This window comes from Vigna angularis, chromosome 8 (genome assembly GCF_016808095.1).
Source record: "Vigna angularis cultivar LongXiaoDou No.4 chromosome 8, ASM1680809v1, whole genome shotgun sequence".
NCBI lineage: Eukaryota > Viridiplantae > Streptophyta > Magnoliopsida > Fabales > Fabaceae > Vigna > Vigna angularis.
In genome coordinates, this window is record NC_068977.1 from 1,502,668 (window position 1) to 1,518,048 (window position 15,381).

Below are 15,381 nucleotides of genomic sequence, written 5' to 3' on the forward strand. Positions count from 1 at the left end.
GCGTAGAGTTCATATTTATAAATAACATGGTTCCTACAACAATTTTAGAATAAAGTATGAATTTTGAAGATCATCTACCAATGATGATCCATTGATATTTTATTTGCCAGCATTTGATCTTCTTCCATCTCCTGTGTATTTTCAAAATCATGTTACCAAACTTGCTTTTTCTTTTTACTTTTTGTGAACAGCTTTTCAAATTATTTTAACAAGTAATTCTGAAAAAGGAAAAAAAAAACAGAATAAAAATAGTTGCTATATTTCCTTATTACATCTAGACTTGTTTTCTTATTTAATTAGAATTAAAATTCTAAAAATACAACTATAAATAAGGATTAGTGTTTTGTCGTTTGTAACACTTGCAACGAGTTGTATACGTGATGTATGCTTTTTTCCCTGTATTCATTGTCACTTAATGAATTGTTCTTGCGCAAGTTGTACATGTGACACTCACTATTCTTCCTTTTATTCATTCAACTTGCTAGATCACTTCCTGTGTTCTCTTCCAATATCTGAATCTGTGTATGTTTTTCCACCTTTTGCAGATTAGAGTGGGTGCCCATATATATCCGCAAAATCCAGTTCTTCACATAGGAAGTCCTCTTAACCTAAGCATAAAAGGTGTGGTCATTTTGGATGGTTGCTACTAATTTATTTTTCTATCAATGTCTTATCTCTTGAAAAAATTTCTTTTCTAAAAGGTTGTACTTGTCAGATTTAGCTTTGTCTAACATGATTTTTAGAGTTACTTTGTTAACCCAGCACTGGAGCAGATAGTTATTTCAATTGCTTGACTGAGTTTTGAGTTCAGGGCATTTCATCTTTTCCTTTTACCAAATTATTCCATAGTGGTAATGGATTTTACCTTTAAGTTTCAGGTTTGAGTGATACAGTTTCTGGACAGTGGTTTACTACAAATAGAAGTGTAGTATCCGTTGATACACTATCTGGGATGGCCAAAGCTATTGGGCAAGGTTCAGCCCAAGGTGCTAGATTTTAGTACTGAAAATAAACCTTTTAAATGTCATTCTGGAGTTTTTGCTTTATAAACAATTATTACTTTCTCACTGAATGTTATTATGAGCAGTATCTTTCCGTTATGGAGGATCAAAACTGCAAACAACAATTACAGTGTTGAAAGGAGATTATATTTCTTTGCTTGGCCCAAAGGAGATGTTAACTAATGTCCCATACCCCTCGAAAGGATACAACTTCTCCGTGAAATTCAGGTTTGTGAATTATAACTCTATGGACTTTAACTTGGTTTGAAGAAAGCAACCTGCTTTTCTGACTGACTAGATTGTATAGTAATTCCTACAGTGAATCCCTTGGTGCACCTGGAGAAAACACGAGAATTTTATTCAATTGTAGAGTAGATCCACCATATGTGGGGTATAGATCTTTAACCATTTCTTTCTTTTGATTCTTTAAAGTGAACAATTCATTCTTAGATATATCTTCTACCTCCATTCACTGAAGGTACGTGAAGCCATGGCTGGATCAGGAATCTGGCAATTCATATTGCTTATTTTTCCCATACTCACCGGAGCATTTGGTGCACTCAGTACCTAAGTTAGAAGGCATGAGGCCAGATGTATCAGTCTCCATTTCTGCTTCTCTTGAAAATGAACACATATCTGGATCTGCTTCAGCACTTTTTATTGGCGGATTTTCTATAATGGAGATGAGCAAGGTGTGGATCTTTGATTCTTCCTCGTTTTATTGCTACAAATTACATTTCAGAATTAGGCAAGAGTGCTTGATTTATGAAGTTTAGTGCCTGTGATTTTCTTGATCTGGATTCTTGACCATTTTACTCTCCTTTATGCTTGTGATGTGCCAAATTGCAAATACATTGGATCCCTCACCCCAACCTGATTGTGAAATGAAAATTAATCTATGATGTTAATATGTTACCCCCATACCCTCAGAATCCGTTGCTGCTGAATCTGACACCAGGCTCAAACAAAACTGCCATTACCATATTGGGAAATACTGGTAAGATGACATATCTTCGTTTATTTTCTTGTATGATCATTTTGTTGCTTGATCACCCAATACTTTTGTCAGAAGTTGATCTTCATAAAAATATTGTGGTCTGGTGGGGATGTAAATCATTGTGATGGGTCCTGTGGAGATGTTCCCGGTTGTCATCTTCGCTAATTGTTGAGAACATAGTTGCCACAAAAATTTGTTGCTGTCGTCTACAATATGTAAGGTTAAACGTTGGCCTTTTTGTTATAGATGTTGAAATTCACTGGCATCATCGAGATTTGATTATGATCAGTCTCATCCACAGAGAAGATATTGGCATTCGTGGGTATGCACGGTATGAGGTGAGTACTTTCAATGGATTTCATCACTGGTCAAATCTAAATTTGAAGTTACAGAAACTAGGTGATTTTTTTATACCTTGAGTTGAGCTTTGCATTTCTTTTATGCGTACTGCAAGCCGGTGCTAAAGTATCATCTGAGAAGTTGCAGAGCTATAAAGTGAACTAATCCCGTTGTTAGACATGCAATAAATGTGCTGATTTTGGATTTAAAATACATTCGAATTTATTTTTCTTGTCCATGTCTCCAGGTTCAACTTCTGAAAGCCAAGAGATTCAGAGACAAAATCCGCATCACACTTCCAGCTAATGGTTACGTATTCGTGAAGCTTAATATTACTTAATTACCTTCGGCATTTATATTTTTTTTTTCTCAAAAGGGAATAAACTCAACACTGTTTGGGTAAACTTCTTTATAAACATTTATGGAGAAGAAAATAAGTAAAATGAAACAAACTTCTCCCAGAAGTTAAAATCAACTTTTGGAGATACTAAATGAAATAAGCCTATCCAAATTAGCCTATGGGATAAATTTGTTTCATTGGTCGATTTATTTTCATATACATGTACTTGTAGGGAAGTTTATTCTAACAAATTTTAAGTCTGTTAGAGTTCACTATTCTAGTCTCTGAAAGCATAAAAGTGCGGTCACATTAGTCTCTAAGCTATTATTTTACCCTAAAGTTAACCACTTAATGTCACCTTAGTCGTTGAAATCATATTAATACTTATAGAGATTGCATCTTTGACTAAAGTGGGTGATAGATTGCACTTTCACGAGCTTACTTGAATTTTAATACTTATAGAGATTAAAGTGACAGCCTCTTGATGATGACGTTGGATATTCATCCCAAAGTTTAATCTTCCTTTTCCCTGTTTTATTACAGGCCAGAGTGTGGAAATAGACGTCAACCATGAACCTGAGGAAACAGCACCATCCAGCATAGCCATAAATAAAGCCTTCTGGGGAAGTATTCTGGGATGTTTTCTGCTGTTGATTTTATCAATCGTTATCTTCACACGTTTCTTCGAGAAACCAGAGAGATCTCAGCAAACAAGTTCCTCGGTTACTACAACTACAAGCATTGCAGCTCCCATAACTCCTGATAGAAGCAACCCGTCTCCTGTAAATGAAATGTCTCCGCGAACACCTCAACCATTTGTAGACTATGTGAGGAGAACCATCGACGAAACTCCATATTATAAGCGAGAAGGGAGAAGAAGGGTTAATCCACAGAACACGTTTTAGACTCTTCCACTACTCTCACTTCTGATAAGACCTGACTAATGTTGTATGTTTTCTAAACCTGAGAATTTTGTTATCTACATCTAGCTGTGCAAATTTAGGAATGTGTTACCATTCTTTGATCATCACGTTGCATATTTGTCTCGTTCTTAGGTTAGTGCTGCAGTTTCATTACCATTTAGGGATGCTTGTAATTGCTCTACCTTATTGCTTCACCATGTTTGTAACTTGTTTTTTAAATGATGGTAATGCAATGTCGCTTGTAAAATAGGATTACATTTGTAGGGTGGTAGATAATGAAACGGTGGACTGAAATATAACTAAGTAGAATGGATTCAAAATGCCATTTTGTTATTTGGATATTAATAATTAATTATGAATTCGATTAAGGATTTCTAACTTTCTAATTTTATATTTTTGTTTGTTTTACAACTCTTTAATTTATTGTATGTACTATATTTGATAGAAAATATAGAATTGAGTGGAAGAAATATTGTAACAAATAACTTTTTAGGAATGTATGTTGTGTTTTAATATTTAATACCTTTTTAGGATGATTTTTAAATATAACATAATTCGTGGACAAGTTTTTAGCATAATTGGTTGCTTGATGTTGCTCTTGTGTAATCTTAATGTTCATAATTGTTTTTCGAGGACAAGAAGTTAAAACTTGTTAATATTGATACACGCTTTATCATTCTTTCAAGGTTTAATAACGTTTTGTCTTTTTATTCATTAAATTTTCTTCGTTTAATTTCACTATTTTAAAAGGCCTTTATTTAAATTTGTTTTTAAATTTTATATTTATTTGCTTTAAATTGTTATAAAATTTGAATCCGTCTCGCGACATTTCATATTAACACAGTTTGATCAAGGTTTGATATAGTTTGACCAAGACCTTTACAACTCAACTCGACTAATTGTCAATTTGTTGGGCTCGTAGGCTGGTATGCCTAGTTTTTTTATTTTTGTCATCGAAAGTGTAATATCACATGGAAACAAATTGAAATTTTTGAATTTTTACATGAAAACAAGTAGATAACGGGTTGTTGGGATGAAAATTGAAACGAACTATCATCTGGATTGTTTCAAATATTGGCCAACCTATGTTAGACCTTAGTTAAGTTGTATCAGACCTTGGTGGGACTGTCGGGTTGGGTTAACATGAAGTATTGTGGCATAGGTTTGATTTTTTTTTTAATGATGTTTGGCTAGCTCGATTGACCCGTGGAGTTAGCCTATAATCAATTACATGTACCAATTGCATTTTCAAAATTGGAAATTATCTTGCCCCTAAACGACTTTCTATTGAAATTGTTAGGCCTCCTAACGATTTCAATGTAATGTAAATATTCATTATAATCAATTACATCACCTTAAAGTCGTTGGGAGACTAACAACTTTCAGTTTCAACGCGATCAAAACCAAAGTCGTGTGGGGTTGCACAACTTTTCCATTTAATGTTTTGTGAGGTTGTATGACTTGTCTATTATCGTATTTTTTTTTTAAATTTGCCTATTTTCATAATTATTGCACCAAATTATGTGTATACAAGCTAGATTGCAATTGGTATGTACAATGATAACATATCAACTAATGTAATAGTCATCTCACACATTGATAGATAAAAATTGTTGATATTTTTGTGACACCTCTAAATAAAGATAGACAATAAGCATTTGCACTTACCTCATATCCAAAAGTGCAAAATGACATATAATAATCTACATTACTCAAATACATATGGTGGTGTGGTGTATTTAACTTATTCATGTTGTGTCCATTTCATACCAACTTCAAGCTTCCACGATACTACAATTATACAAACTTAATATATTATTGGAAACAAAATAATATATGCCATATTTAAATTCTAACATAACCACCTTACTAATTTATGTCATATGATATATGTATATTGTTACCACTTAAGAATCATTTATGTTCTCTCATAAATGGTCCATTGAAGGTACTATTCTTTTAACACACATTTTTATTAACATTGTTCTTTAGGTGACTAGGTCCCACAAATTGTAAACCATGTGATTTGTATAATTTTTTTACTGAGATAAGAAATTTTCACACATAAATTATGGAGTTAGGAAAAATTAAAAAAAAAATTATGAAAATAGGTAAGTCGTGCAACTCCTACACAGCTTTAAATGAAGAAGTCGTGTATGTCCACGTGACTTCTACTCTGACACCATTGAAAAGTGAAATTGTTAGTCCTTCCAATGACTTCAATGTGATGTAATCGATTATAATGCATAGGTAATCAATTAAATTAAGCTGTGTTTGGGGAGTCTAATGACATTAAAAGTTATTTTGGTACAAGACGACTTCTAATTGGATAATACACATTGTAATCGATTATATGATACTTGTAATTAAATACTAGGGGAAGAGAATGAAAAAATAATATATATATATATATATATATATATATATATATATATATATATATATATATATATAAATGTCTATGATCATTTAATCAAATACAAATAATTGGTTCTCTCGCAAACATAATTAATTTCATGATTTTCATGTGAATTGAGCATCTTTGATTTTGTAAATTATGATATCATATATGTTGTGAAAAAGATTCTACAAATTCTATTCCAAAACACATCTTATATGTTTTAGAAAGTTTCTTCTACAAAGCTCGTTATGAAAACCATCTCATATATTCTCTTACAAACCTATTTCAAAAATCTTAGTTTGCAAAACTCATTCCATAATACATTTTATGTTCTAAAAATTTGGAAAAACTTGTTGCAAAACATTTCCACAATAGATTATCCACAAGTCACTTTTATGAAGGATAAAATAATTATTTAAAAACTATGACGTACAGTTAGAAATTATACGGGGTGTAGGAAGAAAAAAAGAGCATTTTTCTCTTCTTTATTCTCGACATCAGCCCCACTCACTCTCAGAATAAAAAAAATAAAAAATAAAAAAAAATAGAAAAGGGTTTTACAAAATTTAAACACGAGAGAGAAGCAATATCCATCTAGGGTTTCTCTTTTTACTTTTCTCATTCTCGTTCTCTTTCGCTTTCGCTTTCGCAAGCTCTTCTGAATTCGCAAGCTATGGAATCTCCCGGTAACGAGCATGTGGTGGATGCCGCTGACCCCAACGACGTCGTTACACCTTTCTCCCACAGAGAAGAACCCCACAATTCCCAACCCCTCACCGGCGACGGTGCTAGTCCCGGGTAATATGCCCTTTTCCATTTATTTATCGTAGTTTCTTTTGTTTTTTCGGAAATTTTTTAAATTGGAGCAATTCGGCAAACGCAGCTCATGAAAAGAACCAATCTTTCTTCACTTCCTAGAAAAGGGTTTTCAATTTGTTGGTATTTAGATTAGACGATAATAATGTTCTTAGATTTGGTTCTAATTGCACTCGACCCATAATTTGCAGAAAGATATTTATAGGTGGTTTAGCGAGAGAAACGACCATTGGTTAGTGCTTGCTTTGCCTTTGTTTATGATTATCGTAATTGTTATTTTTGGGGTGTGGCAACCCTTTCTCTGAATTGTGTGGATTTGTAGCTTTGAGCATTGATTTCTCATAACCTTACCCGTATGACTTATGTAATTTGTTGCAGCTCAATTTATCAAGCACTTTGGGAAATATGGTGAGATCACGGATTCGGTCATCATGAAGGACAGGAAAACTGGGCAACCTCGCGGATTCGGGTTTATAACGTACGCCGATCCCTCGGTGGTTGATAAAGTCATTGAGGATCCTCACGTCATCAATGGAAAACAAGTATGACTTGAATCTGATGATGTCTTGGCTAAGGATGTCATGTTACCTGTTTTTTGTTTTGATTATAGTGATTAGTGAATGGATACTTTGCTGGCTCTTATGGTTTTGGGATCATCATATATAGGTTGAGATTAAGCGGACGATACCAAGGGGAGCTGTTGGCTCTAAGGATTTTAGGACAAAGAAAATTTTTGTAGGTGGAATTCCTTCAAATGTGACTGAAGGTAGGTTACCTCTTTAGTTAGCTAAATTCTTTGCTGCTTGACTGAGGTGTCAACAAGGGGGACACATTGCAACACCTTGAGAGAGCAACCTTCGAACTGAGGACAGTATGGGCATAAAAATTTATCTAAGTTTCAGATCCTAGAATTAAATACTGTTTTTATATTTGAGAGTACTGTTTAGGATCTGCAGAGGTTTACTCTGATATTATAGACAGACAGAACTCCCTTATTGTGTTGTGCCTTGTATGTTCAAGTTTTCTTCTCCTAGAAATTCTTATGAATCACTTGGCCACATGTAATTTACATCTGTCCTGATGTGAATGACGTGTTTTTATTTGTTTGACGGTGTGTAAGTAAATTGACTATTTTCATTATGATTCCCTTTTGTCCCTTTAAATCTGTGGTACAGTTTACTTTCAACAGACTGTTAGACAGTGAAACAGTTTTTGATTTTCAAAGTAACTCATTAATCATTGAATAGTTTCAGTGAACGACAGTTCCTTTGGTTGGTAGTTTTTAATCAAAGATGCACTTGTGCAGATGAATTCAGAGACTTCTTTACTCGCTATGGTGAAGTAAAAGATCACCAAATAATGCGGGACCACTCCACCAACAGATCTCGTGGCTTTGGGTTTATAACATTTGATTCTGAAGAAGCAGTTGATGATCTTCTATCCATGGGGAACAAAATTGAATTTGCTGGAGCTCAGGTGAGGAATCTTTTACTAAAACCGAGTACATGTGTTACATTGTTTTACTCTTGACTTGTGTAACTGACATCCAGATCCAGAGGGTTGATTGTATAAAATTTTAAATCTCTTGGCTGAAAGTTTATTTTGAATCGAATTGAAAATAGTGAAATATTGGCAACTTGATTTTGTTTGCGCCATGAAATTTATATTTTAGAGTTTGCCTTTGCAAAAAATATCTTTTAAAGGTTTTAATCTTCAAGGTGGAGACTCATTATTGGCTCTGATTCTCTTGTTCAAAGAATATAACTCATGAGTAATCTGTAACTTTAACTCTTAATTTAATGAAAATAATCAAGTAGCAATGATTTCTCACCTTTTATTAAGTTCAATGTACCAGTTGCATTGTTCTGAAATCAAATTATCGGATCCATAGTTCCATATCATCATATACTTATCTGTGTTTTAGTGAAAGTTATTGCTCCGAGTATCAAAGTAAATATTCTAACAAGAATCCACATTGGAAATTAATAAGGGTCAACTGGTTGGCCAAATCAGTTATTTGCTGAGACCTTGGAATACTCTAGAAAGAAAATAGTGCTTATTGAAAAGGAAAAGGAGAGGAGTGAGAGATAACCAGTTGGAAGAAAGGGCAAGGGATCTGATATTTAGGCTTGGGACTTTTCCCGTGCATTTTAATTTGTGTTCATGTAATTGTGTTCTAATTTGAACGGGGGAATATCTGTTTGTGTTGCAATTTCTACCAGTGCCTCCAGAAGTCTGAGAGGGTTTGTCTTGGTTTTTTGGATAAATTTAGTTAACTTATCTTATTCTTCTTCAGGATAGGTATACTTTGCTTTGAATAGTAAGCAAAAGCTGCAGTAGAGAGTAAAATATATGGGAAGATAGTTCAAGCGTATTAATTAGAAAAATCTACTATTCTTTTGTGATTAACATGTAGTTTTACCGATACATGATGCCATCTTCAAGAGTATGTTGCCTTGAGTAGTATATTAGCCTTATCTGTCAACCTTGATGATAGAACTGATATCATCCTTTATTACTATCTGTACACTAATCCCGTACCAACATAGTAGGGAATAGAAAAAGGAACAAAAGGAGTTTTAGCACAGCAATACAACTGAGGTTATTTGAGAGAACCTCACTCTCCACAATCCTCACTAACCCAAAAAAAAAACTCTCTATCCTCCTCCGTATTAAGACTTTATAATAGTCTGTTACAGCTATTTAATTACAGCTGTACTAACTACCTTGTCTTTTCCTTCTTTTATAAACTATACCGAACCTATCACTTGAAGTGGTGTTTCTTAGTGTGTGCATGTTTGTTTTACTACTGTATCCTACTTCCAAATACACGAAGTCATTGGCATTCAAAGTATCTGGATGGATTTGCAATTTAACAGATCAAGAACCTTATTGAAGCATTTTTTTCTATTTACAGTCTTTTTCATCAATAAAGTAAACTTGTCATTTTTCTTATGTAGGTGGAAATCAAGAAGGCTGAACCAAAGAAGCCAAACTCGGCACCTCCATCATCCAAGCGCTACAATGACTCAAGATCTTCATACGGTGGTGCTGGATATGGAGATGCCTATGATGGATTTGGTGGCAATTTTGGAGTTGGGGGTGGTTATAGATCAGGTGGTGCTTATGGTGGCGGTAGGGGTGGTGCTTATGGTGCCTATGGAAGTGAATTTGGTGGTTATGGAGGATATGCTGGTGCGATGGGACCATACAGAGGAGATCCCTCCCTCGGTTATGCTGGTCGATATGGTGGAAGCTTTAGTAGAGGGTATGATCTTGGTGGGTATGGTGGACCTAGTGAGAATTATGGGGCATATGGTGGGGGTGGTGGTTCTTCTGGTGGTGCTGGTGCCGGTGCCTATCAAAGTGGCTATGATGGCAGCCTAGGAGGTGGATATGGAGGGACTAGTGGGGGTCCCTTCTATGGGAGCAGTAGAGGTGGTTATGGTGCTGGCCGATACCATCCTTATGGAAGATAAGATTGGATATCGAGCATTTGTAGTCTAGGACTAATATGTCTAGCATCAAAGCAAGTTTGTAGTCTGTGTTTGGTTCATCAGTTAGATTACATGTTTTCTTTTCAAAAGAGAATTGCCAAGTATGCTTTCATTTATCAGCACACCCATTTCTTGGAAGTCTAAACAAAATTTTCATTTGATCCCCCTTTGAAGTCTTTTTTTGTTCATGTAAGCTGCAAATTGTGCAGATGTTTGTATTCTCAATGTTATTGTTGCTTTGTACCATTTCTTACTACCATCTTTTTTTTATGTTTTCGACTTGATTATACCATGCTGGTCTATTTTTTTATGCATGAAAAATTTGGGGAGTACATTGAGTTAGTTGATTTTATTGTTCAATATTACAAACCTTTTTGGGTTTTCATATTTTATTAAGATATAGATTTAAGTAAATGCCTTGTTTTGTTTCTTCAATTAATCGTTTATTAAAAGTCATTTCATTTATTAATTTGTCAAAATGGTTTTGTTAACAAAAAGAAAACATTGGATAAAAGTACATGTTTTTTATGAGCAAATGAATGGAAGTGCATGTACTAGTCCTTGATTTGATATACGGTAATTTAAAGGGATAAAAATGTTTTTGATATTTTGGGTTTTTTTTTTATTTTTCAAACTTTGATCAATTTTGTCCTCTTTTTAAAAAAACATGGATTTAGTTTTCTTTGACCAATGTTGTTAGTTTTTTTTTTCAGATGTGGTAAATGTTTTGAACATGTTTAAGACGTGTACTCACGATTGAGTTATTTGAGTTCTTTGTTCATCTTATTTGGCTAGTATGAGTCTTGTGTATAGGTTGTTTAGATTTGATTTTGCCTAAGAATGCAAAAGTTTAAGTGTGAAAACATTTGATAACTTAATTTCTATATGTTAAATTATATTAATTTAATATTTTGTTTATGTAATTTAAAGAATAATTTTGTTGTAAAAATTCTAATATATTGATTATTAAAATATAAATATATTAAAGTTATAAGGATTATTTAAGTTATTAAAAAATCATAAAATAAGGTTTCGCTTCTGTTTTATAAGTTACGTTCTTAAAATAACATAAAAACACTGCAACCACACTGTTCGAAATCACATGATTTTGGCCCATTTTTAGATACTAAATTGTGAAATAATGGCAACCAGAAAAATTAATGGGAAGAACAAACAAAATAGTTGTTAAGAAAAATTGTTATCACTTTTAATTTAAAAGTTTTAGTAAAGTCTAACACCAACCACTAGAATCAAGATGATGATGGGGAGATGATATATGGCAATGAAGAACTTAAAATCATGTTCATCTGGATAGATAATCGGCAAAGCTTTCACAAACTAACGACAATTTATCTGCTATAATCTGATTAATCTGTTGCAATGGCATTGTCATCTTCTATAGTAATGACATCAGGAAAACCCAAAGGAAATAATATGCCAAAAAGCAAGAGTAGAGTATGAACTCGCCTAAACAAATAGATACCTTAAAGTAAGCATATGTAAACATAAAAGGTTCTAGGATGAATTATTACACTGTCACTGTTAGAAACAAAAAGCCTGCAATTATAACACCTGATACAATCTTACACAGCTCAGGAAGAAGAACAGTGAGCTTAAATATATGCACTATTCACAAAAGGTGTGCTATATATACACTTCAATTCTGAGTTACCAATTTTCCAATTCAAGTTTTGCCTTCTGCAGAACTTCCTGAGCTGCAATTTGCTTTGTCTGTCTTTCTTCACTTTGTTTCTTTGCCATTTTCGTTTGCTTCAGCGTTATGTCAGTCGCCAATATATTCCTTTCCAAATGACCAAGGCGAGTTTCAATCTTTAAGGTCTCCAACTCACAAAACTTTAATTGATTTTGTTTTGCATTGAGCATGGCCTCGAGATGAGAGACCTGTTCACATAGCAATTGTCCATGTCTTTTTGATGCTTCAAGCAAAGCTTTGGTCTTGACATGATCATCTTGGAGTTGAGCTAATCTCATTTTCTCCTCCTCAAAGAATTTGTTGAGATCTTCCATAGTAAGGAAATTTTCCATGGATCTATCTATTTCTGCAATTGATGATGCAAAATTGATATAGTCCAAGACATGATCAGAAAACTTTTTGTAGTCAACCTGTAAAACATCTAATATTGCAAAAGTGGTTTCTGCTGCCTCTTTCATGGACTCATGCTCATGAGGAGCCAAGGTTTCTAGATCAGCTAGAAGTTGTTGCTGTGTGAACAAGATCACTTCTCTATGCCTTGATGCCTTTGACTTTCTTTCACCATCTGGTGATTTGCTGGGACTAACTACATGTCCAGAAGCCTCAGTATGGCAACCAGTTGAAAGTTGGGCATGTTGTTGACTAACACTTTTTATAGCAAGCTTGTTGCAAGGACCATCAGAAACATTCCTCTGTTTAGGGACAATTATTGGATTAAAGGATGGGAAAATGCCTGTAAGGATGAGACACAATCAACCACAATTCTAAATCAAAGTGCACATAAACACATAAAAAAACTGATGAAGTTATACAGCAGAAAAATGGCTTAGGCGTGGGGAGATTCAAGCTTTGAGCTGGATGGAAGAAAATAAGACGGCCAAGCCAACCCATTCGACAAGAACCTGCAATAAGATCAAATCGAGTTTTAAGACTAAATATGACTAAATCACAGGTTTTCTCTCTCAAATAGAGTTTTAAGACTAAATATGATTAAACTGCTTTCAAACATGACACAATCCAATTTCTTAAGTTCAAACTTAAACTGATTGTAACAATGATGACCTGTGATTGAATTTGTAAAGAATCAAGTAAAAATAATCAAACTAATGTAACTTTGCTCCAAAAGTTGCAGCTGAAACATAAATGAAAAATGAAAGAAAGAAAATATTACCAAATGAAGCATTGGAGGAAATGCGCCTCTCAAACATAATTTGTCGCCAACGCATCCTTGAAGGTATCGATATTTGAGATAGTGATAGAAATGCTTCTTCCTCAACAGTATCCCACGAAACCGAGTTTATAAACTCGGAATCATCACCATCAACCATGAAATCTGGAAAACCATTGCGATTCGAATCTGCTACAGTTAATACTGCACCACCATCTTCTTTGTCTGGCACAGCCAAGGGATCCTCAGAATAGTCTGTAACTTTCATCCTTTCACTGAGTTTACTTCCCAGCTCATTATCAGTTTCATCATTTTGGCATTCCTCCCAAAAATCATGAAGACTCCTTTGCCTGCTTCGCTGGGTAGGAACAATGCTTTTTCCATCAAGCAGTTTAATCTCATCCTCCCAAACACGGTATCCGCAAGATCCATGACCCTATATAATAATTATCAGTTCAATTATACATTTTCAAGATAACCCAAAAGGATACTTGCCATATACATCAAACAGCTTATAGGCACCAAAAATCCAATATCATCCCTCTTATGCTACAAAACATAAATCTTTCCCCAAAAACCCAATAACACACACATACACAAAAAAGAACCATAACATCAATCAGAAAATAAAGGTCATGAACCATACCTGTTTAACAGGGCAAGTAAAATAGTACTTAAAACCTCCATCCGTCTCTTCACCCTTAACTCTTCTACAAACTCCAGCCTTACACGCACACTCAGGATACTTTATCATTGGAGGCTGCAAATCTCTCTCAGCAACAGGTTCATCGCACCACTTAACAAAGTCCTTACATTTTACCCCCTTTAACATAACCACCAACATCATCTTTAAAATCATAATCACAAGAGAAAGATGCAAAACTGCAAGTGTTAGAAGCGTACACTTTTGATGGGGCAGGTATAGAAGTTCCTCCCACTGCGTGAGGTTTTGATTTCGCATGCGCCATGCCCACAACTGCACTGTACAGCGTTGGGAGAAGGTGAGACGAGTTTAGAATTGGGGGATTTGGAAGGACAGTACGAAGACCAATGTCCAAGTTGGTGACAATTGAAGCATTCTGATTGCTGCATTCGTTTGACAAGATGTGGGGGGATTACAGTAGTGCTTTGAGAACTCTGAGCTTGAGATTCTGAAGGTGAATGCGAGAAAGACATGGTTCTCTTGCTCTTGGTGAAACACGACCGAAGAAGAATGAAGGTTGGAACAAAGAGAGAAGAGATTCTGAACAGCGAAGATGCAATGCAGTAGTGGAGCTGGAGTGTCCGTGCAACATGCTTAAGAACAACGTCAACAATCCAATGATTCTCACGCATTTGAATGCTTTCAACTTCACAAATAATTTAATAATGTTACTAGAGCTTCCAAAATTGTACTATAATGTCCCCAAAAGTCACTAACGGCAATGTTCATTCGTCGTAATCAAAGGATGAGAATAAATATGAAGCATAAATTTTGTAAGAGTTTTTTGAAATAATCTATTTTAAATTTTAGGTTATTTCATGTGATGATGTTTAGACTATCAACAAAAACAATTTATTAGCTGGTAAAATAAATTTTAAATTATCAGTCAGAAACATGTTAGAGTGAATATTTGGAGTAACTCTTTTACCAAACTAATATTATATATTTCTATAGAAATACTTTTACAACTTTTACTTATTTGCACTAAATATTTTACATAAAAAAAGCTATTAAATCCAATGTTTACAAAATAAATATAATCTTTACAAATTTTCAAACTTTTATATTTAAATTAAAATGTGTAAAAACCCAAAAATATAGAGAAAAACTATTTTAAGGTGTTGTTTCATCATTGATATTAAGTGGTATGTAAAAACCAAGTCGGCCTAAGTTAAAAAGCTCAATTGAGTCAACTCAGGCTAGAAACTCAGTCGAGTTAGTTTAGACGGAAGAGTTAATCGAGTCGACCTAAGTTGAAAGATAAATCAATTTGACATAAGTTGTAGTTCGAGATAAGTTAACCTAAGTTGAAGGTCAAGTTAGGTCACTTCAGACCAAAGGTTGAACTAAGTTTGTACAGACTAAATATGCAACCATTTTGGCACAAGGTGAAGGTCAAGTCGATGTGACATAAATCGAAGGTCGAGTTTAGTTAGTCATTATTGAGATGAGTCAGTCTAGTTGAAGGTCAACACGAGTTAG

At 34.2% G+C, this 15,381-nt stretch overlaps 2 protein-coding genes across 3 annotated transcripts in view; one reads left to right on the forward strand and one right to left on the reverse strand.

Moving 5' to 3' along the window:
- Positions 1 to 10,560, forward strand: part of LOC108345528 (nuclear pore complex protein GP210) — a 33,987-nt gene extending 23,427 nt beyond the window's left edge. Inside the window, exons 28-42 of one of the 2 annotated variants that reach the window (XM_017584109.2) lie at positions 546 to 621; positions 879 to 986; positions 1,088 to 1,229; positions 1,309 to 1,392; positions 1,480 to 1,693; positions 1,932 to 1,998; positions 2,245 to 2,336; positions 2,585 to 2,645; positions 3,221 to 3,558; positions 6,226 to 6,228; positions 7,013 to 7,049; positions 7,196 to 7,359; positions 7,484 to 7,583; positions 8,124 to 8,293; positions 9,778 to 10,560. In XM_017584109.2, the coding sequence (XP_017439598.2) occupies positions 546 to 621; positions 879 to 986; positions 1,088 to 1,229; positions 1,309 to 1,392; positions 1,480 to 1,693; positions 1,932 to 1,998; positions 2,245 to 2,336; positions 2,585 to 2,645; positions 3,221 to 3,558; positions 6,226 to 6,228; positions 7,013 to 7,049; positions 7,196 to 7,359; positions 7,484 to 7,583; positions 8,124 to 8,293; positions 9,778 to 10,296 (2,175 nt within the window). In that variant the 3' untranslated portion in view covers positions 10,297 to 10,560. Of the gene's footprint in view, positions 1 to 545; positions 622 to 878; positions 987 to 1,087; positions 1,230 to 1,308; positions 1,393 to 1,479; positions 1,694 to 1,931; positions 1,999 to 2,244; positions 2,337 to 2,584; positions 2,646 to 3,220; positions 3,972 to 6,225; positions 6,229 to 7,012; positions 7,050 to 7,195; positions 7,360 to 7,483; positions 7,584 to 8,123; positions 8,294 to 9,777 lie in introns of those variants that run through there. The other variant, XM_017584108.2, reaches the window with a different exon arrangement.
- Positions 10,561 to 11,772: 1,212 nt separating this feature from the next.
- LOC108343928 (uncharacterized) lies at positions 11,773 to 14,697 on the reverse strand. The gene is made up of 5 exons (XM_017582378.2): positions 14,100 to 14,697; positions 13,843 to 14,019; positions 13,200 to 13,632; positions 12,841 to 12,930; positions 11,773 to 12,761 (listed from the first exon to the last, which is right to left on the reverse strand). Exons 1-5 carry the CDS (start codon positions 14,529 to 14,531, stop codon positions 11,983 to 11,985), a joined length of 1,911 nt encoding a protein of 636 aa, XP_017437867.1. The 5' UTR covers positions 14,532 to 14,697; the 3' UTR covers positions 11,773 to 11,982.
- Positions 14,698 to 15,381: the final 684 nt, after the last annotated feature.